The sequence below is a fragment of the Phocoena sinus genome, chromosome 8, assembly GCF_008692025.1.
Source record: "Phocoena sinus isolate mPhoSin1 chromosome 8, mPhoSin1.pri, whole genome shotgun sequence".
In the NCBI taxonomy this organism is placed as follows: domain Eukaryota; kingdom Metazoa; phylum Chordata; class Mammalia; order Artiodactyla; family Phocoenidae; genus Phocoena; species Phocoena sinus.
The window spans coordinates 102,227,086-102,249,716 of NC_045770.1; the positions used below are offsets into that span (position 1 = coordinate 102,227,086).

At 59.3% G+C, this 22,631-nt stretch overlaps 1 protein-coding gene across 3 annotated transcripts in view; it reads right to left on the reverse strand.

Annotated features, from left to right (window-relative positions):
• The window catches only part of MACROD1 (mono-ADP ribosylhydrolase 1), a 151,707-nt gene that overhangs the window by 8,691 nt on the left and 120,385 nt on the right, over nucleotides 1-22,631 (reverse strand). For 2 of the 3 annotated variants that reach the window (XM_032640941.1, XM_032640943.1), the window contains exon 4: nucleotides 5,897-5,926. The exons of the other annotated variant lie outside the window; for it this stretch is intronic. In XM_032640941.1, coding sequence (XP_032496832.1) covers nucleotides 5,897-5,926 — 30 coding nt within the window. The remainder of the gene's footprint in view (nucleotides 1-5,896; nucleotides 5,927-22,631) is intronic. 3 annotated transcript variants of the gene reach the window in all.

Consider the following 22,631-nt stretch of genomic DNA (forward strand, 5'->3'; position numbering starts at 1 on the left):
GCCAGGCCCTGGGCGAGGGAGGCGAAGTGCGGCTCTAATATCACCGCGGTGAAACAGCAGAAGGAAACACACTCCAGAGCAAGAGGAGAGGGAAGGGAGCTGGGCAGGCATGGGTGCGGTTCAGGGTTGGGGAGGTGCCTCTGAGGTGGCATCTGAGCAAAGCCCTGAGTGATGAGAAGAAAGGCTTTGCGGAGGTCAGGGGAGGAGGGGTCCAGGCAGAGGGCTCAGCAGGGCAACAGGGGGAGAGGTGGGAGGGCAGGGCTGCATCCGCAGGAACCATCGCAGTGGGAAGGTGCCAGTGGGGCAGGAGCGTGGTCTGAGACGGCCCCTGGGGCCCTTTGCTGTGCCCTTGTCCAGGAATGCCCTTCCCCTCTCTGCCACAGCACGGCCCCCTGCCCCAGACAACTTCTGGCCACACCCGCCCCATGCACCCACCCGCTGCAGCCTGGCACGGAGCCGTGCTCAGGACTGGCTGGTCAGGCCCACACCGCCTGCCCTGGAGAGGGCCACGGGGGCCCCCTGTCTGCCTGCTGTGCTAGGCCCCAGCTAATCGGGGCAGAGCCGGGAAGCAATCACAGATCAGCAGCGCTGGGCGATGGAGATAGTGCCAGGTGGAGGTGGGCGGGATGGCAAGTGAGCTGGGCAGAAGTGGAGGCCCGGATCCTGAGGGTGAGTGAGGAGAGAGCGAGAGGTGGGGAGAGTGCACCTGCCGGAGGAGCCGTGTGGAGGAGCGAGACAGAGATGGAGCGAGAGTCAGACGGCAAGAGACAGACCGAGTGGGGGCGAGGGAGACTCAGACGGAGACAGAGAGAGGAAAGAGGGTGCCCCCCCCACCGGACTCGTGGGTCCCTGTGTTGAGAGAGGAGAGGCTGGGCCCCGGGGGGCAGGTTCTGCCTGAGCCATGTGCCTGCATGGTGGGTGGGGGAGGAATGCACACAGATACCTGGGCTGGGGGGAGGCGCCCCTGGGCATGGCCGGGCCACCAACAGGTCCCCACTGAGCACCTACTGTTTTCCAGGAGGTGATAGACAGACACCCTGTGCGTGCCCCTTAGTGGGGGAGCCTGATGGGGAGCACTTGGTACTTAATCACACAAACAAGAGTCTGATTTTCAAGGGTGACAGAATACTGGCCCAAAAGGAGCAGTGTCTGCTGTGTCCCAGTGCCTGCTGTGTCCAAGCACTGAGGACAGTGCCAGGAACGTGGCAGGCCCCTCAGTAAATAGAGCAGTGTGTGGGCGTGTGTGTGTGTGTGTGTGTGTGTGTGTGTGTGTGTGTGTGTGTGTGTGTTGGGGGGCTGCTGGTGGGAGGGGCTGCCCTGACATGGAGATAACTAGGTGGGACCAGGAGAGGGCTATGCCGGCAGCGAGCCACCTCTGGCTTCTCCCTGGTGTGAGATGCCTGGGACCCTGCAGTGTAAGGGACACACACATGGACTTGCAGTGTGGGCATAGGGAGGAGGGCGTGCAGAGCCGATAAGCAGGAGGGCAGGGTGGCTGCGCCCTCACAGGCCTGCAGGTTTGGGTGGGCCCGCTGACCTCTGGAAGGGAGGGTCCTTGGCAGTGGCTGTGTGTGGACGGGGCTCCATCCTGCCCTGCCCCTGCCAGGGACCTGCCTGACCCCAGCCGCCCACCCCTCGGGCTGGCCCTCGGGGCTCTGGACAGGCGGGAGCAGAGATGGCCGCTGCAAGCAGAGGAAGGCGGCCCTGAATTAATCTGTCACTAAAGCTTGGCCGTGGCAGGCGCAGTCATGATTTAGATGAATAATTGAAACGCTCTGATACATTTATTATCCCTTTAGTGCGAAAGTGGCAGAGAAAGACGAGGGGTAATTGAAAAAGAGTGCACAAATCTCCACCAGAAGGCTGGCTCCTTATCGCCGAGTAAACATTTCAGTCCCAATAAACAGGAGAGACACGCGTCAGGGCCCTGTCGATTCCCAGCCTGATTTAGGGCCCGCCTCCCTTCCTACCATACAATAGGAGAGTGTTTGTTCACAAACATTTTTTATCGAGCCAGTAAAAGGCTCTCCAGGAAGGAGGCGGGAGCAGGAGTGGGCCTGGCAGTCCCCAGGCCTGAGGGTCTGGCTAGGTAGCTGCCCCAGTCCTGTCAGGTCTCCCCAGTGCAGACACTGGGCTCTCTACCTGGTGGGCCTCTCCATCCCTCTGTACCCGACGAACTCCTATGCAGTCTTCGGGGCCCAAGTCAAATGCCCCCTCTGTTGGGAAGACTTCTACCAAATTGGATCTCTTTTGAGGGCAGGGTCAAGTCCTGAGTCCCAGGGTTTGACACAGGTGTCCTCCCCGGCTCCATATACACACACACTCAGAAAGAGTGCTGGGAAGGAATGGGGAGTGGGGGGCCTTCACTGTGTTATCAGACCACCTACCTTGGCCTCAGGGCCTGGTGGGTGCCCAACCCCAGTGAGGCAGGCCCAGGGGCCCTGGACCCTTTGGGTTAAGTCCTTTTGGCCCCAGCGGCCCCTGGGGGTTCCCACTGAAGTTTAGGGTGACAGAAGACTCCCCTACATACTTGCTGTAAACACTGTGGTTCCCTGCACCAAAGCCCTGCAGGCCAGCCTCAGCCCCCCCTTTAAGAGCTCCTTTCTGAACTGATAGCTGCCCTCCCCCAACAGGATTGTATGAGAACCCCGGGGCAGGCTGTTAGTCCCCAGCTCCTAGGGCACACCCAGCACACAGGGGTACAACTAACCACCCCATAAAGGCTGATCTAGGGGCTTGGAATCCCCTGAACCCTGTTCCTGGGGAGAGTATATTCTAGTGGGGAGAAAGGCAGTAAAAATAAGCATGAAACACAAGCATGTTGAAAGGGCGTCCATGCTCCGGGGACAGGCACAGGGCAGGGTAGAGGATCAGCACGGAGGGCCGGGCTGGCTGGGGGAGTTTTCAACAGAGTGGCCAGGGCAGGCTGAACGGGACCAGTGCTTGTTAAAGGCATGGGTGGTTGCTGGATAGGTAAATGGGTGGTGATGGGAAGTTGGGGGTGGGTAGAGGCCTGAACCCCTGCAGGGCTGGACTTGGGAGAAGAGGGCACCTGGGAGGACCAGGGTCTGTCCGGGCAGAGTTAGATGGGGACCCAGACCCCCCAGTCCCAGGCTGCCCCTGCCTGTGTCCTCCCTCCTGGCAGGTCAGGGCGTTAAGGCTGGATGGACCAGGGGGCGGTAGAGGGTACAGGTGGCAGATGTGAGAGCAGAGGACATCCCGGGGGCCCAGCGCCTGTTTCCATTCCCATCCCAGGTGGGCGCCAGGCCCCCACAAGCCCCAGCCTCTCCCTGTCCCCTGTCCCCTCCCTGCCACCTCCGCCTTGTTCCAATCATATTAGCAGAGTGACAGCCCCCGTGAGCACTGGCGGCGGCTCCATAAATCTCAGCTGGCATTAAAACGCTGGACTCCGGGCCCACTTCCTCCTGGGTCCTGGCCCACCCCATCCATCTCTGCGTTGGTCAGGCTGCACTTGGGGCCTGCTCCAGCCTCTTCTCACCCTCAGTGCTGCAGGAAAGGGAGCTAGAGGGACGCCACTGGGCCTCCCCCCTCTATCTGGCCAGAGTAGCTGTCCTTTGACCTCCCAGAGTGAGGTCACCAGGCCATCTATGAGCCACTCCCTGCCCTGCCTGAAGCCTCAGTGGCTCCCATTGCCCTCATCAGCAAGTCCTTTGCTTGACATGTAAGGCCGTCCCTGCCTTTACCTGTAGTTCATTCATTCATTTATCAACCATTTATTGAGCACCGACTGTATGCACCAGCCCCAGTCCTAAGTGCTGGAGACACAGTCATGCCTTCTGGAGCTATCGTTCTCAGTGGGGAGACAGACAATAAACAATGAACATAATCAACAAGTAAATTACATAGCACATTAGGAGAGAGGTGCTTGGAGGAAAATAAAAACTAGATTAGTGTGAGAGGCCTGGGGAGGTGGGGCAGGGGCAGGGAGCTGCAATTTCCAGGGGTCAGAGTGGGCCTCACCGCGTAGATGGCACGCAAGTAAACACTTGTAGGAGGTGAAGCGAGCAGCCACACGGCTCTCTGCGGAAGAGCATTCGGGGCAGAGGGAAGAGCCAGTGCAAAGGCCCTGAGGCAGGAGCGGGCCAGGTCTGTTCCAGGAACTGCAGGGAGGTCAGTGTGGCTGACACAGAGTGGAGAGGGCCAGGCAGTCTGACAGGTGCCTGGAGACCCCGTGGGCCGTAGGAAGGAGGTGAGGTGAGAGCCCTGGCAGAATTTTGAGCAGAAGAAGGGTGATGACCTGACTTAGGACTTATAAGTCCCACACCTTTCTGTGATCCTTTGTCTTCCTAACTGAACGGCTGAAAATCCAGCTCCTCACGTGGTCTCTGAGGCCCCTGAGTCCTCTCCCATCTCCCCTCCTCCTGGCTGGGCTCCGACCACTCCAGTCCTCGGAGTCTCCCCGAATGCCCCACGCTCTCCCTCACTCCAGGCTTCACCTGTGCTGTTCCCTCTGCCCAGCACACCCTTCCCACTGCTCTTCACCGGCTGCCTTCTACCCATCCCTTGGGTCCCAGTGGAGGCGCCACCTCCTGCAGGAGCCTCCCTGGTCCCCAAGCCTGGCCACTGAGCCTGTACTCCTCACTCCGCCCCCAGCCCCCCTATTGCACAGACCACCCTGTGTCGTGGTGGTGCTCAGGCTCCTCTGGTGCCCGGCAGATGTGTCCAGGCACTTGGCTCAGAAGAGGGTCCTAGACCCCCAGTCCCCAGTGAATCCACCTCGTTCTGTGAGGCCGCCAGGGTAGCTGTGACCTCCACAGGGAAGCTGGAGGAGAAGCAGGGGAGGGAGGGAGGGAGGGAGGGAAAGCATCTCTAAACACAAACAGGCTCCCCGCACCCCCCCCATCCCGCATCCTGGCCGGTCATCAACAGCTCTTAACGCCGCTCTTATTTATTCCTGACCTTCGAGGCCCCTTTTATTTTTCCCCTTTTAAAACCTGGCCTGGGCCCCGCCACCACTGCCGTGAGCACACCCTGGGATTTATCCGACGGCGCATTAACCCCTGACCCTAGCTCACCAATCGTACTGCTGCCTGCACAGACAGCGGGCCGCCCCGCCAGCCGGGGGGTGAGGGACTGGGGCCGAGCGGCTGGTGTGGCCAGCCCATGCCGGGCTGGCCGGGCACCGGGGCCATAGGGACTGTCGCCCCGCCCCTCCGTGCCAGCACCTGCTGACCTTGCCCTGCGTCCTTGGGGGCCGGGCCCACGCTGACTTCCAACGCCCTGCCCACCTGGACCGCCGGAACCCCTGCATCCTGGTGGTCTTTGACAACAGTGAACACACACGCATTCTCGTGGGCTTAACTGTTGGCGGAGCTCCCCCTGACTCGATGAGAACTTGTCCTGGCGGCAGAGCCGCCCTGCGAGGTTGCAGGGCAGAGCAGAGACGCTAATTTTGCCCTCGCAGGTGGCGAAACTGAGGCCAAAGGGGCACAGGGCTGGCCGAGGGCCCGTGGGCGTCAGGGGCGGGGCTGGGCTTTCCCCACCACACCTGTGCCCCGGCCCCACAACGACCCGGTCCCAGGCCCAGGCCCAGTCCCTTTGAAACCTCAGGGGGCCCTCCAGCCCCCAGTTACAGACCAGGAGGCCTCTGCTCAGAGGGTGGGGACCTACCCCAGTCACCCAGTGCTGAAGCAGCCGGGCCTGCCAGCCAGGTGTCCGGCTTCATCCACAGTGAGGACGAGGCCGGGCAAGGCCGATGGGGTGGGAGGCGGTAAAGAAGGGCAGAGATGGAGAAATGGGAACGGCGCACCATGGGGACGAGGGGAACGCTGCGGGGAAGGCGCGTGGCACCCAGCTGGGCTCCGCGGGTGAAGGGGCCAGGAGGAGAGAAGCAGACCCCCAGACAACCCCCAGGCCGCAGGAAGGATGTACTCACCACCGCCGCCTCCGAGCAGGGAGCTGTTGGCTGCAAGAGAGAAAGACGAAGGCGGTCAGTCGGGGAGAGGTTGGTGGGGCACGCAGCTGCGCGGAGGGGGCGACGGGGGGCTGCCAGCCAGGCCCGAGGGCCAGCCCGGGTCCCTGGGCACAGGGTCCCTGAAGCAGGGGCAGACAACCAGGAGGCGGAAGGGGCGGGACTTCCTCTTCCGCTGAGGCTCCCAATGGGCCTGGGGTTGGTACTGCGGTGGGATTGGGAGGCACCAGGGTCGAGTCCGCTCACCCCGGAAGCAGCTGCACGTGAGATCTAGAGTGGCAGACGACCCCTGGCCGCACGTATCCTTCATTCACTCGTTCTTTCTTCCTTTTTTTTTTTTTTTTGGCTGCACGGTGCAGCGTGCGGGATCTAAGTTCCCCGACCAGGGATCGAACCCGCATCCCCTGCATTGGGAGCACTGAGTCTTAACCACTGGACTGCCAGGGAAGTCCCTCACTCATTCTTTCTTCCCACTGGGTCTCCCGAGCCCCTCTGTGCCAGGCCCGGTGCAGAGACGTGGAGCTCACAGACTGTGGGAGACACAGCTGCAGCCACTAGGAGCAAACGGCATCGCTGCGGCCATGGAAAGTGCCCCCGGGGGATGAGGATTATGAACCAGGGCTGGGAGCCTCGTGGACGACAGCACTCATGTGCGAGGTCAGGACCCCACCCAGGGCAGCGCAGGAAGGGCCCAGGGCACTGGGACTGGAACCGGACTGGGACAGATGGGTGACTTGTGAAGGTCAAGGAAGAGAGAGGGCTCCTCAGCTGCACCGGCCCCTGGTGCCCCGCACCCTCGACCAGAGCTGGACCGCCAGCTGCCGCGGCTGCCCCGTCCGTCTCGCTCTGCCTGGCCAGCTGCCCTCTCCAGCCCCCTCACGGGGCTGACGCAGGGGCAAAGTGAGGCTGGCAGCCTCTCCATCAGAATGTGAGGGCTGTGCGGGTCAGCGCCCCCTCCCAGCCTGGGCTCCAGCTTCCGGCCACACAGCTGCCTCGTGAGAAGCACTGATGCTAATGAGTGCAAGTGATGGGCGAGACAGGGCAGGTGCGTTCCCCAGGCCCAGGTGTCGCCTGGTGGGGAGATGGGTCAACTGTGCCTCAGCCCCTCTGGCCCCAGGGGTCCTGGCTCCCAGGCGGGGCCTTCAGCTCCGACACCAATGTGGCATCCCTCCCTGCCTTCCCAGGTCCTGTTGCAGCCCCTCTGTAAGAGGGGGACACGGAAAAGAGCCCAGGCCGGGAATGGGGGCCATTTCCAAGCTGGCCCGGCCGTGGGCCCCGGGGTGCTCTGCAGAAGCTGTGGACGCTGCTAAGCGGTGTCAGGTGGCTCTGAGTGGCTGGTCTCCCAGAGCTGACAGCTCTTCGCTTGGGGAATAATTAATTCCACAGCCCGAAAACCCAGGGCTGCAAGTTGCCACGTTCCTTGCAAGATTAATACAAGCAGCTAATTAAGATGGAGAGGCGAGGAGCGGCTAGGCGCTCCCAGAGCAGTGCTGGGGGGCCGCGGGGAATGTGGGCGGAGGCGGGCTGAGCAGGCAGGGGAGGCAGCCAGCGCTGGAGCCCCGGGGGAGAGCGCGAGCAGGAGGTGGACCACGCAGGACACCCAGCAGACGTGGCAGGCCGCTGGGGGCTGGGCACGTCGCCAATGACCGAGCGAGGCTGTTTGCCGGGCACAGGCTGACCCCATTTACTGTCATAACAAAGCCACAAGGGCAGTGCCATCGCTCCCACTTTACAGGTAAGAAAACCAAAGCTCAGAGGTTGAGCTGCGTGGCAGCAGGATTGGAACGGGGTCTGTCTGACTCCAGAGCCAAGCCACAAAGCAGGCCAACCTCGAAGCAGACTGCTGAGGGACTGTTGGAGGGAGGCTTCCCCTGCCCCCCCTCCCCCCCGCCCCCCAGGGCTGGGGCCTGCCTCCTCCACATCAGGCAGAGCACACAGTAGGCCCCTCGGATGCACTCTTGACCCTCCTCCCACGCCAGCAGGTTGGCTGCAAAGACGAGGGGTCGGCCGTCTGGAGAGCTCTGCCCTGGAGCCAGCACGGGAGACCCAGGCATCTTAGGTCGTTGCGGGTCCAGCTCCCGGCCCCCTTGGCTCCCACAGCAGTCCTGGCGGCTGTCGGAAGCTGCCCTCCACGGCCCTTCCCTGCCTCCCCCCATCACCTCTTTCTCTTAATTAACACCGGCCGCAAATGAGCCGGCTCCCGCTGGTGGAGAGCTCAGTGTCAAACGCACTGGCAGCGAGCCTCAAAGGGGCGGGAGGGGAGGGGCTCCGACCTGCTGTTTTGCAGGTCCCTTTGGAAGGAGATGCCAACGGCCACCTGCCCTGCACCCCCTAAACCCCACCGAGTGTGGCCCTGCCCGGGTGAGGGGACTGGGGTGGATTGGCCCGATGTCTCATCCAGGGGCTGAGGAGGGAGGTGAGCCTGGGGCAGAGGCTGAGCTGGGGGAAGGGGGGACCAGGTAACCAGGTGGCATTACCTGCCACAGGTGGGAGAGGGAGGTGTGGCCCAGCACTAGGGGCTCAGACTCAAGCTGCACGGAGGACCTGGTCACCAGCCTGTCCCCAAGTTCAGCAGGTATCCCAGGAGGCCGGTCTGCAGTGTCCCCTTCCCCAAGTCCACCATGCCCAGCAGCCCCCTGGTGGGGCTCAGGGGGAAGGGCTGCAATCTGGTGGTCTAGAGCCTGTTCTCCTGCTCCTCTTTCCCTTAGGCCCCTGTCTGGCCCTCTCCCCAGGGGCCTGGACACCTGGTCACATGGTGCCCCCATAGGGCTGCCCGAGGCACTCACAGTTGAGAGGATGGCCTGGAGGCTTGGGGGGAACACGGAAAAGGGGGAGCAGTACCAAAGATACCACAGGCGGTCCCCTGGGTGTACCGCCCAGCCTCCCATCCAAAGCAGGGCAGTTTCAGGCCTTCCTGCTCCCCAGCCCAGGCTGGCCCTTCCCACCTCACCTCACCCGCACGCTCCTCCCCTTTCTGCCCCCGCCGCCCCCATGCTCCCCTCAGTTTGGTTTGAGGCTCTAAATCACAACTGGTCATTAGTCCATTTTTCCAATGAGGAAACTGAGGCTCACGGCGTGACTGGTGAGGGGAGGAAAGGGGTTTGAACCAGGATGGCTGGTTGTCACACCCATTTTCTTTTTTTTTTTGTGGTACGCGGGCCTCTCACTGTTGTGGCCTCTCCCGTCGCGGAGCACAGGGTCCGGACGCGCAGGTTCAGCGGCCATGGCTCACGGGCCCAGCCGCTCCGCGGCATGTGGGATCTTCCTGGACCGGGGCACGAACCCGCGTCCCCTGCATCGGCAGGCGGACTCTCAACCACTGCGCCACCAGGGAAGCCCCACACCCATTTTCTTAACCCCTGCACCCTCCCTCTGTCGGAAAGGGCCTCCTTGCTGAGGCGGGGTGATGGGCAAGCAAGACGTGAACTATCACTGGACCTCAGGTCCAAACCAGAGTCTGTAACACAGCCCCACCCAAAGGACCCAAACCTGCCCCAGCGAAGCAGGGTCATCAAGCTTGTGAGGGGGGACCCATGCCTGGCCCTAGGGTTTGAGCGGGGCTTGAGGCTTGTTCTGGCTTTGTGGCGGGCATAGGCTCCTGGGCCAGAGTGTGCACCTCCGGGGCTGTGAGATGCCTGGTCCGACGCCTGCCATCCGAGTTGGCTTGTCGGCCCCCATGCAGGGCAAGGTGGTCCAGCCCTGCCGCGGCCCCTGCCCATGGATGTGCCTGTGCCGTGCTCTGTTGGACACGATTAACTGGCTAGGAGCCTCAGTGCTGCGCCTGTGACCTTGGGGTGGAAATGAGGTGCACCCCAGTCACTGCCAAATCCTCTGTCCGCTGACAGCGGCCCACCAGGCCAGGGGCTGGGGCTGGGGTGTGCTGGGGGCATCGCTCCCCGCCTCTCACACACTCTGCCAGCCCTTCCCTGCCCCCGCACTGCTGCTTATGCAGTGCAGTCCCCCGACCCCCATTTCTCCTTTGCCTACTCTGCACCTTTTCAGGCCTGGGGCACCTAGGGGGGGAAGCCCCTCCCCCGACTCCCAGCACCTGTTGTCCTGTGGGTGGGGGAGAGCCGCTTCCCAGTTTGTGCCCCAGCTCCCGGCCCAGTTCAGGGGCTGGAATGTGGCCACTGCCTGGTGAAAGGGAGAGGGCCAGACCCGGAGTGCTTGGCCACTGTCACTTCAGGGGACCCAGTGGCCCCTCTGTCACTCCCTGCACAAAACATTTTAATTGGGGACTCCCCTGGTGGCGCAGTGGTTAAGAATCCGCCTGCCAATGCAGGGGACATGGGTTCGAGCCCTGGTCCAGGAAGATCCCACATGCTGTGGAGCAACTAAGCCCCTGCACCACAACTACTGAGCCTGCTCTCTGGAGCCCACCAGCCACAACTACTGAGCCCACCTGCTACAACTACTGAAGCCCGCGTGCCTAAAGCCCATGCTCTGCAACAAGAGAAGCCACTGCAATGAGAAGCCCGCGCACTGCAATGAAGAGTAGCCCTGCTAACTGCAACTAGAGAAAGCCCGCGTGCAGCAATGAAGACCCAACGCAGCCAAAACTAAATGAATAAATTAAAAAACAATTTGTTTAAAAAAAATAAGTACTAGGGATGTAATATACAACATGATAAAAAAAAAACATTTTACTTGGGTGCCAACTGTGTGCCAGGGGCCACCAAGGGTACCCAAGTTGAGTCGAGGAGAGTGTGTAAATGTCCAGGTGAGGAAGGTACCAGAGCTGGAGCAGCCTGGAGTCTGGGGGCTTCACAGAGCAGGTGGCAGCACACCTTGGAGGGAAGGAAGGACATGCAGGGAAATAAGTCTGAGCGTTTCCCTGGTCGGGGGGCCACAGGGGTGCCTATGCTGGGGAAGGACAAGGTCAGCTTTGCCTGACTCTCCACAGGCCCAGGGAGGATCAAAGGGGCCAGAATGTGGTTGAACCAGGGCAGCAGCAGAACAGGGATGGAGGGAGGGGGAGGCGAGGGGAGAGGGCGGAGGGGAGGGGGACACACAGATACATCTTCCTCTTCTTTTCTTTTGGGGCCACACCCTCGCAGCATGCTGGATCTTAGTTCCCGACCAGGGATCAAACCCAGGCCGTTGGCAGTGAGAGCGCTGAGTCCTAATGACTGGACTGCTGGGGAATTCCCTCCTCTTCCTTTTCTGGTTGCTCCCACTGCACGCCCCCTCCTGCCCTGCCAGGCAGCACCTAAACAGAAGAGTAGCCCCCACTTTGAGGGCCCAGGCAGGGAGTAGTAGGCATGTACCTGGGGCCCATAATACTTTTAGGGACCATGAAAACGTAATTTATTTATTTCTTTTTATGTATGTATGTATTTTTGTGCTTTTTATTTTATTTTTTATATTTATTTATTTATTTGGTTGTGCTAGGTCTTAGTTGCGGCAGGTGGGCTCCTTAGTTGCGGCTCGCCCACTCCTTTGTTGCGGCACATGGACTCCTTAGTTGAGGCATGTGAACTCATAGTTGCGGCATGTGGACTTCTTAGTTGCAGCACGCAGACTCTTAGTTGAGGCATGCAAACTCTTAGTTGCAGCACGCATGTGGGATCTAGTTCCTTGACCAGGGATTGCACCTCGGCCCCCTGAATGGGGAGCGTGGAGTCTTAACCACTGTGCCACCAGGGAAGTCCCTAATTTCTTTTAAAATCAGAAGAAAAAGTGAACTTCTAGGTTGAAAACAAAAGTTATATATAATTTTAAGTATATATCAAATATATAATATATATAAAATGTTAAGAAATTTGTCTTTATGCCAACAAAGTCATACAATTAACTTTTATTTTTGTAGAGGAAGGGCCCACAGTGGCAGAAGGGCCTGGGCCTGGGCCAGGTAAGCCCTGTACTTGCATGAGCTCATTTAATCCTGACCTTGTGTGGAAGACACTATTACTAACCCATTTTACAGATGAGAGAGCCGAGCCATGGAGAAGGATCTTCTCACTATGCAAATATGAACATCTCCTATGTTACTCCCAGCTTCCTGGTTAAAGGTCCAAAGCCCCCTTTTGCTCTCAGGATAAAGAACAAGCTGCTCCCATACCCCAGGCCCAGGACCCTGCTGACTCATCACCTTATCTCTGTCCTCTCTCCCCGCCATCTATCCCTCAGCCGCACTCCAGGTCCTCAGACTTGCCCCATTTCCTCCGGCCCCAGGGCCTTTGCATGGGCTTGTCCCCTGCCTGGAGGAGACCCTCACCATCTCCGGCCCTGAGAGCCGGCAGTGTCTGGAGCCGGTCTCCCGCTACACCCTACCACGGGCCATGAATCACTGCCTCCAGCATCCTGACCTCCCAGGTGAGCGTCTACTTTGCTACCCTACCCCCCGCCACAAGCCCTGAGTGTCTCGTCCACAGCGCATCCCCAGCGCCCAGCACAGAGCCCAGTACACAGCAGGCACCCACTAACAACACACTGAACAAACCTGACAGGTTACGATTGTGCCCAGAGTCACTCAGCCAGGCCACACGGGGTCCCCTGGCTGTGAAGGAGAGGCTCTCATCCACCAGGCCTCACAGAAGAGCCCACCCGGGGGGGCCCTAAGAGGCAGGATCTGGGGTGGGGGCCATGCAGGTGACAGGACTGGTTCAAGGGCAGTGACAGGAGGTGTTGTAGGAGCTGCCTAGGCTTCTCCCTGGCAGGGGTTAACTCCTCCAGCCCGGGTGGGGGAGTGCCAAGGAGGGGGCAGTGGGCCATGTGGGCCACCACAGAGAAGACTCGGTGACCCGAGGAAAGCGCTGAGCAGGTTACTGGGCCAGGGAGAAGCTGGGTGAGCGGGCACAGCAGTGACTGTGCAGCAGGCACAACCCCTGAGGGTGTTTCCGGAGGCTGCGGCTGCCACGTGGCCTCATCCTGGCCTCCAAGGCCTGAGAGGCTGCCGGCCAGGCTTGGGGTGGGGGGACTGCTCCCCCAAATCACCCAGCCCCTCTCCCTAGCCCCTTTCCTCCACCCTCCCCTGTAAGGCCAGATCTCAGCTTTCTATCATTTGACAAAGGCGCATCCAACCCCTGTATGTGCCAGGCTCTGGGACACAGACCAGCAAGGCCCTGCTGGCACAGATCTCATCATCAGGCAGGGAGACCGTCCAGAAACAGCCAGATAAACTTGAACAAGAATTACCATTAGCACCAGAGGTTGTGAAGTGGATAGAAGGGAGGAGAGAGTGGCAAGCAGGTGGGTAGGGGCTCACCTAGAAGGAGTCGAGGACCCGCTGAAAAGGAAGCTACTTGTGAGGAGCACAGACCAGGCAGGGACTGGCCTGTGCAAAGGCCCTGAGGCAGGAGCCCGCCTGGTGGGTTTGAAGCACAGCCAGGAGCCACTGTGGCTGAGGCAGAGTGAGTCGGGGAGAGAAGCAGGAGAGAAGGTCAGAGGGCAAAGGGGGCAGGAGGGGGACCAGGGGGCTACTGCACTTTCCAGGTGATCCCTTCCCAGACCTCCTCCTTGGTTCCCCCCCAGTGTCTGTGCATCCCCAAACAGCCCCTACCATTCCACTGCACCTGCCCCATTCCTGGCCTGCCTCTGCCTGGCCGAGTCCCCACTGCTCCCCTGTGCCCCAGAGTCTAGCACAGCGCCCGGCACCTATGAGGTGACGACTGACTGACGGCCCGCGCGATGGAATGGAATGGTGGCCCCAGCCCCACGGGGGGTTTGGGGGAGTGGGCTTTGTTCCCATTTAGTCCTCACCGTTTCCTCCCCGAGTTCCCACAGGCCTGCAGTGCGTGTCCACATTACTTGAGGGCGAGCTGTTTAAAACATGTTTTAGATTAGAAACGTCCCACAGATGGAATAAAATGTGAAATGTGCTTAATTTCTGAAGAGAAAACAAGAGGCTTCAAAGGCATCTCAAGCTGCAAGAGCAGTTGCCGTGTTTGACAAGCTCTGTCCCCCAGGCCAAGGTCACTGTCCTGTGAGGTGAGGCGGCCTGGTGGAAAGCGTGAGGCTTAACTAGACATTCCCCAGGCTTGGGGGGCCCTCATAGGGGGCAAGGCTATCAGACCTCTGCTGATCAGCTCAACATGTGTATACGTGTGTACACACACCCCTTCCCGCCCTGTTTACAGACGGGGAAACTGAGGCCCAGAGAGGCAAAGTGACTTGCCCAAGGCCACAGCCCTTATCGGAGGAGCCAACGTCCTCGTGCTTTGCAAGGTCTAGTCCTGCAACCCTCAGCTGTGACCTTGGGCCAGCTGCTCCACTCCCTGGGGCCTGAGTTTCCTCATCTGTGGGGTGGGGAGGTCAGTTAAGTGAAGGCCTTTGGGGCATGGATGATAAAGTTTAAAATGCCTCTAAAACTGTTACGGCAGGGCTTCCCTGGTGGCACAGTGGTTGAGAGTCCGCCTGCCGATGCAGGGGACGCGGGTTCGTGCCCCGGTCCAGGAGGATCCCACATGCCGCGGAGCGGCTGGGCCCGTGAGCCACGGCCGCTGAGCCTGCGCGTCCGGAGCCTGTGCTCCGCAGCGGTAGAGGCCACAGCGGTGAGAGGCCCGCGTACCGCAAAAAATACCAAAAAACCAAAAAAACTGTTACGGCGTCATAGAGCTTCGTGATGGCATTGGGTGCAGGAGCTGGGGTCCCCAGCTCTTCCCAGTCAGCCAGGGAGAAGGGTGAGATCAGCCTGCTGACAGGCTGCATTAATAATAATAACAACAATAATAATGACAGCAGCTTCTTCTCATCAAGGTTTGTTGACCAGCCTCCTAGGGAGAGCCATGGGGACCTTACTGGATGTACCGCTCCATTTTACAGATGGGGAGACTGAGGCTCAGATAAGCGCCTGGCCCGAGGCCACACAGTGAGGGTGGTGGAGATAGAATTTCAATCCCATTGATCCGACTCTGTAGCCTGGACCACTCAGCATCCTGCTTAGCCAGATTTGGCTTGTTTGCCTCCAGGACCGAGCTCCTCACTCCATCTTCTCTGAGCAGAGCCCTGAGATTCTCCAAATCTGTTGGGAGTTGTACCCAGCTGGGCTCCCTCTTCCAGAGTCTCCCCCTCAGCCTCCTCCTTCCCACTTGCCCTGTGCCAGGCCCCCCTTCCTCTGCTCTCCTGAACCTCAGATAGGCCTCCCTCACTCCTGCCCCTTCACGCACGTCCATTCTGGTTCTGCAGTCCCCTCCCTGGTCTACCTCGGGCATCCCACCCCCATGCCTCTCCCTACAAAAGCTGCCCAGTCAGCCATTTAAGCTCAAAGCAGGTGACTTGGCTGCGGTTCCTGCTGGCCTAGGCCCCTCCTTTGTCCCCTCCTGCCTGGGTTCCTTGGGCTCTGCCCCTGGAGACCCAGCCTCCCAGCTGGTGGTCCCCAAGCTGGACCCCAAACTCTTGGATCCCATTCTCCAAGCCCTCTGGACACCTTCCACATATTGGTATTTTGTTTTGCAAGAAATTCATGTTCATTGCCCCAAATTGGATAATATACATAAAAAGCAAAGGAAAAGTGAGTCACCCATTAGCTCATTGCACAGATTTGGCTAGCCCCCGTTCACATTTTCCTGGAGGAACTTTTAGACTTTAAACAAAAACAAAAAATAGTTAATAACACATTTATCGAGCAAGTTCTTTGTGCCAGGCATTGGACCAAGTATTTTCAGTGGATTCTTTCATTTTACCCTTCCCTCCCTGGAGAGCCTAATGACAGGTACTATTATTTTTCTCACTTTACAGATGAGGAAGTAGAGGCTCAGACAGGTTGCATGACTTGCTCAAGGGAGCCAGGCTTCGAATCAGGCCGTCCGATTTCTGAGGCAGTGCTGAGTCTGCAGTGCTGTGGGACCCTGGCTGCTGCCTGGGCCTCCCCTCCCCCAGGAGCCAGGGGTCCCAGCGCTCAGCGTCCCACCATTAGCATAACCACAAACATCCCTGAAACCCAATTACCAAGAGATGACTTGGGCCCCAGCCAGCCGGGCGGGCAGAGTCTCCAGCCACGCAGGAACGAGGGGCTGGGGCCCAAGGGAGCCCTGGCGGGTGGAAAAGTGGACGACGAGGGCCCTTCTGGGGGAGGGGCCCGGAGAGGCTGCTTGTCCACTGCTCCCGGGGCGGTGTGGGTGTGTCCTGCAGGTAGCCTTGACTCCCTGCTCAGCCCCAGCTGGAGAGGCCCCCTGACCACTAAGGAAGGGTCACAGGTTCCTCTACCCCCAGCTTGCTGGGTGATCCCAGGCAGCCCCTTGCCCTCTCTGAGCTTCAGTTTTCTTCCTGAAAGGAGAGAACCGGGGCTAATGGAGCACAAAATAAATGACGGCCTGGGAGGAGGAAAGAGTGCAGGTTCTGAACAGCAGGGCAGGTCTGGGGCTGCATTTCTAACTTCCCCATGAGGTCCAACCACCGTCTCCTCCCACCTGGGCAGCTCCTCTGCTGGCCCTCACCTTCCACTCTGTTCTCTTCAGCAACCGGGGCTCCTTTGCTATTGAACACACACACACACGGCCCCTTGACCCACCAACAGCCCAACAAATAAAATGTCATAGAAGAGGTGAAGCCCTCCCCTCCCTTGCCCTCCCCTCCCCCACAGAGGAACCCACCACCCTGAATCGGGCACGTATTTTCCTTAGAGTTTTACTGTGTATACCCCTCAACAGGCTATTACCCAGGTATTCGTGTTTTAATTTTTTGTGTGTCTATTTATTTAATTAATTTATTTATTTTTGGGTCTTCGTTGCTGCACGCGGGCTTTCTCTAGTTGCGGTGAGCGGGGCTACTGTTGCGGTGCGCGGGCTTCTCATGGTGGTGGTTTCTCTTGCGGTGGAGCAGGGGCTCTAGACGTGTGGGCTTCAGTAGTTGTGGCACACGGGCTCAGCTGCTCCGCGGCATGTGGGATCTTCCCGGACCAGGGCTCGAACCCGTGTCTCCTGCATTTGGCAGGTGGACTCTCAACCACTGCGCCACCAGGGAAGCCCATCGTGTCTTAGTTTTACATAAAGTGGAACTCCTGGGATTGGCTGCTACCCTTTGCGGTGGGGCGTGGGAGGCTTATCCCGGCAGGCCCAGGCTGCTCTGGTCCGTCTGCTTTCACCGCTATGTAATATCCCAGGCTGGGACTGTCCCACACTCTTCCACCCGTCCTCCCACTGACCACCAGTCAGGTGTGCCCAGTTTTGTCTCTTGCAAACCCAGCTGCGGTAGCATCTTGCATGCGGCCCGTGAACCCGTGTGCTGGAATTTGTCTCTTATACGCCTGGCAGTGAGACTGCTGGTTGTGGTATATGCACATCTTTAACTCTACTAGTTATTGCCAAATTGTTCTCCAAAGTGGTTGTTCAGATGATCGTTTTAAAATATAAATTAAATCATGTCACTTCCCTGCCTAAAACTCTCAAATAGCTTCCTATTACACTTAGAATAAAATCCATACTCCCCTCCACAAATGCATGGCTGCATGACACGCTCCATTCTTCCCAATTTCCTGGACTTCTTTTTTTTTTTCCTGAACTTCTTTCTCTTCCTCAGATAGGTCTGGCTCTTTCATGCCCCAGGGCCTTTGCACATACTGCTCCCTCTGCCTGGCACACTCTCCTTCCATCTCTTTCCAAACTGTCTCCTGCTCATCCTTCAGGTCTTCAATGAAAATGTCACCTCCACTGAAAGTCCTCCCCTGAAGTGCCTTCCACCCTGTTCCCCATCACCCTGTTTATTTCCTTCAGAGGCCACGTCATGGTCCTGTAGTGATCTCATCCTCTCATTTATTTGCTGGTTTATTACCAGCATGGCAGCCTGTGGAAGAGGGCCTGGTCTGCTTTGGTCATTCCTGTGCTCCGGAGGCCAGCACGGCCGGCACTGAAGCTCTGCTCTCGGTGACATTCATTCATTCAACAGATGTGGATTAAGCTCCATCTGGTTGAAATGTCCAGAGGGGAGTGAGCCCGCGTTGAGGGCAGAGGAGTAGCCAGGCCCATGGGGCCCTGAGCCTTCTCTCACGGCCGTGGGGAACTACGGCAGGTGCTAGAGTGAGGGAGAGGCAGGGTCAGGCTTGCACTTTAGAAGGCAGCTCCTCAGAGCTGAGGGGGAGCAAATTGAAGGGAGTGGACCTGGAAGTAGAGGCTGGAGGGATGGTGGTGGCCGAGGATGGGTTGATGGAGGGCCAGGAAGAGAGGCGATGCTAAACCCACAGGGGCCAATTAGAGGACCATGGGAGACAGGATTGGATCGGGCATAGGATTGGCTTCCAAATGTGGCTCAATCCAGTCAATGGAAGGAGCACCTTGGTGTGAGGAAATGGCAGGGCTCTGGCCCCCTTGATGCCCCTGCCCCCACTGTCTTCCACCACTGCAGGAAGCTGGGAGGGAGCTCTCCCAGTGATTCTGAGAGGGCGGCAGAAGTCCAGAGGTGCCTCCCAGCGAGGCACACCTTGAGCTAGTCCAGCCCCTCTGTGTATAGGCAGGGAAACCGAGGCCCTAAAAGGAAAGAAACTAGAAGAAGACCACACAGCTGAATCCTCACGCTAGTTGTTGCTTTTGGAACATGAGGTGTGGTACTGAGACCAAAGAGACATTCCCTTCTTCCGATAAAGACAGAGGAAAGGGGCTTCCCTGGGGCGCAGTGGTTAAGAATCCGCCTGCCAATGCAGGGGGCACGGGTTCGAGCCCTGGTCCGGGAAGATCCCACATGCCACGGAGCAACTAAGCCCGTGTGCCACAACTACTGAGCCTGCGCTCTAGAGCCCACGAGCCACAACTACTGAGCCTGTGTGCCACAACTACTGAAGGCCCACGTGCCTAGAGCCCATGCTCCGCAACAAGAGAAGCCACCGCAGTGAGAAGCCCGTGCGCCACAATGAAGAGCAGCCCCTGCTCGCCGCAACTAGAGAAAGCCCGCGCACAGCAACAAAGACCCAACGCAGCTAAAAATAAATAAATAAATTTATTTAAAAAAAAAAAAGACAGAGGAAAGGAGGCCAGCCTTTGCTGCGCAGGGAATTTAAGTTAGACACCAGGAAGGACTTCCTTAGAAACTCCACCCACCAGACACAGCCTTGTCAGGCCCGCCTTCTCTGGGCAGCCCCTGGCTGACAGTCCTGCAGCTGGCCCCCTGGGACTCTCAGGACATGCGGTTGGGGAGGTGGCCCATTCAAGGTCACTCAGCTGGGAAGAGGCGGTTTCATCTGGGTCTAAAACTAGAGCTCCTTTGGCGGCAGGGCCAGGGGTGGTGCTGAGGAGTCCCAGTTCCCTCCTGTCCCAGGCCCTGCGGTCCGGGAGCCCAGGGTGTCCCTTGTCCTGAGGGCCTCAGGGCGGCCTTCTTGCTCCCTCCCAGGTTGTGTCCTGTGAGGACAAGATAGGACCCCAGTGGTTCCAGGCCCAGCTGTCTCAGGTCCTCCCAGTCCGGCCACCCTCCCAGCTGGAGCTCCACTCCTGGAGGGGGAGGCGGCGGGGGGTGGGGGTGGGGGGGCGCAGGCAGCCATTGGTACGCGAGGCTGTGCCTCCGCCCCTCCAAGTCCAGCCTTTTCTGCTCAGCTCTTTAAGGATCCCTCCTCGCAGAGGCAGCGTGGTGGTTGCTGGGCAACCCCATCCCCCCACTGTCACTGGAGCCCTCCCCCTCCTTCCCCACCCCTCGTCTGTGGCTCCTCCCAGCACCCAGTCTCAGAAGTGTCCTTAGCTCAGAACCTGCCAGGCCTGGGTGCACCTGGGCCAGGCAGGCGGAGGGGCCTTGCGTGACCCCACCCAACCCCAGCCCTGGACCCCAGCTCTGCCCCACCAGGACTCAGGAGGAGGACCCCAGGCTCAGGGCACCCTGTGTGCAGATTCTCATTGCTCCACCCCCATCTTCAGTGGCTTCAGCTGCCCTGAGGTGTTGGAGCCTGTTGGGGGGACAGAGAGGACCAAAGAGGAAGGGCCCAGGAACGGCCTGGGTCCCCGGGGAGGTGGCCTACACGGGGCATCGGGCCTCAAGAGCCCCTGGGTGGTGGTGGAGACCAAGGCATTAAACTCGGAGGGGGGCAGGGGTGGGAGAGAGGGGCGCTGAGGAGGAGGGTGGGGTTCTGAGCCCTGAGAAGAAGGTATGCAGGGGCTCAGAGAGGCAGTGGGGGGTGGAGGGGTAGTCGGGGGAAGCCGGGCTCCAGCAGAAGTTTCTGAGCCTCCAACCTCAAAACCCCGAATTTTCCACCCTACCACCCTCCACCCTGCCCCGCTTCTACCTCCTCGGGCAATCAGGCAGACAGTGCTCTCTGGCTCCCCAACATCTTGGGGATGTTTTCCTCCTTCCAACTTCCTTCCCGATCAGGCCTGTACTTCTGGCCTCACCTCTGACTCTCCTTCCCACAGCCCTCTGCCCACAAGCTGCTCCCCAACCGGCCCTCTGTACCTTGGCACAGGCTGGTCCCTCCACTTGGACTGTCCTTTTTTAAAAATAATTAATTAATTAATTTTGGGCCGCATTGGGTCTTTGTTGCTGCACGCGGGTTTTCTCTAGTTGCGGCAAGCGGGGGCTACTCATCGTTGTGGTGCGCGGGCTTCTCATTGCGGTGGCTTCTCCTAGAGCCTGTGGAGCACAGGCTCTAGGCGCACAGGCTTTAGTAGTTGTGGCACGCAGGCTCAGTAGTTGTGGCGCACGGGCTTAGTTGCCCCGTGGCGTGTGGGATCTTCCCGGACCAGGGCCCGAACCCGTGTCCCCTGCATTGGCAGGTGGATCCTTAACCACTGCGCCACCAGGGAAGTCCTGGACTGTCCTTTAAGACACAATTCAGGTCTCCCTTCCTGAACTTGACTTGGGATGTGTGTAACAGGTGAATGATAGCCAGAGTCAAGAAATGCTTAAATCACCATCAGAAGCATCACTTCTGGGAATAATGGCCTAGGAGTGAGTGGGTGAGGGCGGGAGGGAGCAAGAGGCAGCCCCGGGTGCCTGGAGGAGATGGGGGATGGGGTGGTGGTGATGTCATTTGTCGGGGAAAGAGGAGGTTCTCAAGGGAGAGGAGGGCCCATCAGAGACAAGCCTGGACAGCAGCCTCAGTCCTGCCATGGCAGGGGAGGGTGGGCTGGTGGCGAACCCTTGTCCCTGGGGTGGCATGGTCCTGCCTCTCCCCAGGCCTGGCTCTAACTCTCTCTGGCGTACTTCTCCCCACCCTCCCAGGGGCCTGGATGTGGTATCTGTCCATTCTGATCTCCATCCTTCACCTCCCATCACCCCCAACTCATACAAACACACCAGGACCCTACCCTGCCATACTCCAGTAGCTGGAAGTGTGTCTGACGCCCCTCTGAACCCCTGGAACCATCATCTTGGGGCATTTTTAGGAATCACGATTGGCCTTGGGCAGCTCTGTCACGTTGCCTGCAGGGCTGTTCCAGCGTGACACTCAGCAATGCCTGATTGCTCTCCCCAGGTGCCCGGCACTGCAGCAGGTGCTGGGGACACGTGGGGACCACAAGAGGTCCAGGATGTGCCCCCAAGGGGCTCACAGGCTACTGGGAGAGACAGACACTAACAAAACACACGGCACTGAACACGGGCTCCATCGATTCTGAGTCTCACCACGGCTTCATGTACAACTGAGGAAGAAAACACACTGCCAGCCGCGCCCCGACTTCAGAGATGTGAAAGTTTGGTCTAGTAGATGAAAAATGGAGTCATACAAATCATACATAATCACAGACTGAGCTAAGTGCTACCAAGAAGCTGAGGGGTCAGAGAGAACAAGGTGACCCAACTGGGAAAATGGGTTCAGGGAGGCCTCTCAAAGGACAGGATGGTCAAGCCCTGGGCTGAGAGGTGAGTAGGACCTGGCTTGGTCCGGAGAGGCGGGAGAGTGCAGGGAAGCGGGACCCCTGATTCAGTGCCCGGACAAGGCCAGCGGCTTCCCAGGCCAGCTGCCCCAGGCCACCATTCCCCACTGCTCCCAGCACCTGTCCTCGGGAGTTGCTGGCTTTGTCCTAGCTAACTTTGTCCCTGCTGTGCCTGTTCCCTGGAGCACCCTCTCTGGGACTTCCGCCTGGGCTGGGGCCTTGCTGTCCCTGAAATTCTGCCCTGGGGCCCACCCCTGCCTCTCCTGTACTCTGACCCTGTGCTTATGGGGAGAAGCCCCAACCCTCTGTGCTGTGCAGGATGGAAAGGTTTAGTGCATAGTGGCAGAAGAGAGAGCGTGGTGGTGTTAGGACTTGGATCAGAGAAGCTGCTGGGACTTTCCAGTGAGAACTGTCGTTCCCAGCCAGGTGTGCACAGCCAGCCTACCCACCGGCCACACGCCCATGATTCACGGAAACATATCAGGGCGCCCCTGGGCGTCTCCAGGAGACCACAGTCTGGGATGGCCAGGTGTTCAGTGACTGCGATTCTCTGGGTACTCCAATCAGGTACCCCCAGATGCAGTGGACCCTGGGGATCTTGGAGGGCAGTGATCTTCAAGACCAAGAACCCCCAGATGGGGCAGAAAGTCCATTAGGAGGCTCTCTGGATCCAGGTGAGGGGCTGGAGATCTACCCTCCCTGGAGATGATGTCCAGGCTGGGGCCTGCGGGGCAGGCTGAGCCTCTGACTCTTGGGCAGCTGGCTGAAGTCCAAGGTCATGCCCTCTGAACAGCAGCTCTTGGCCTTTTCAGCGGTGCTGGTCCCTGACCACTCCCTCAGGGGGCTTCATTCCTGGATGCCCAGCACCGAGCCTGGGGCGAAGGGGTCCCTGGTGATGCCCACTGACCATCCAGTGGGGCGGACCCTACCCCTCCCTTGAGTCAGGCGGTCCCTTCTGCTGCCCCCAGCCCAGA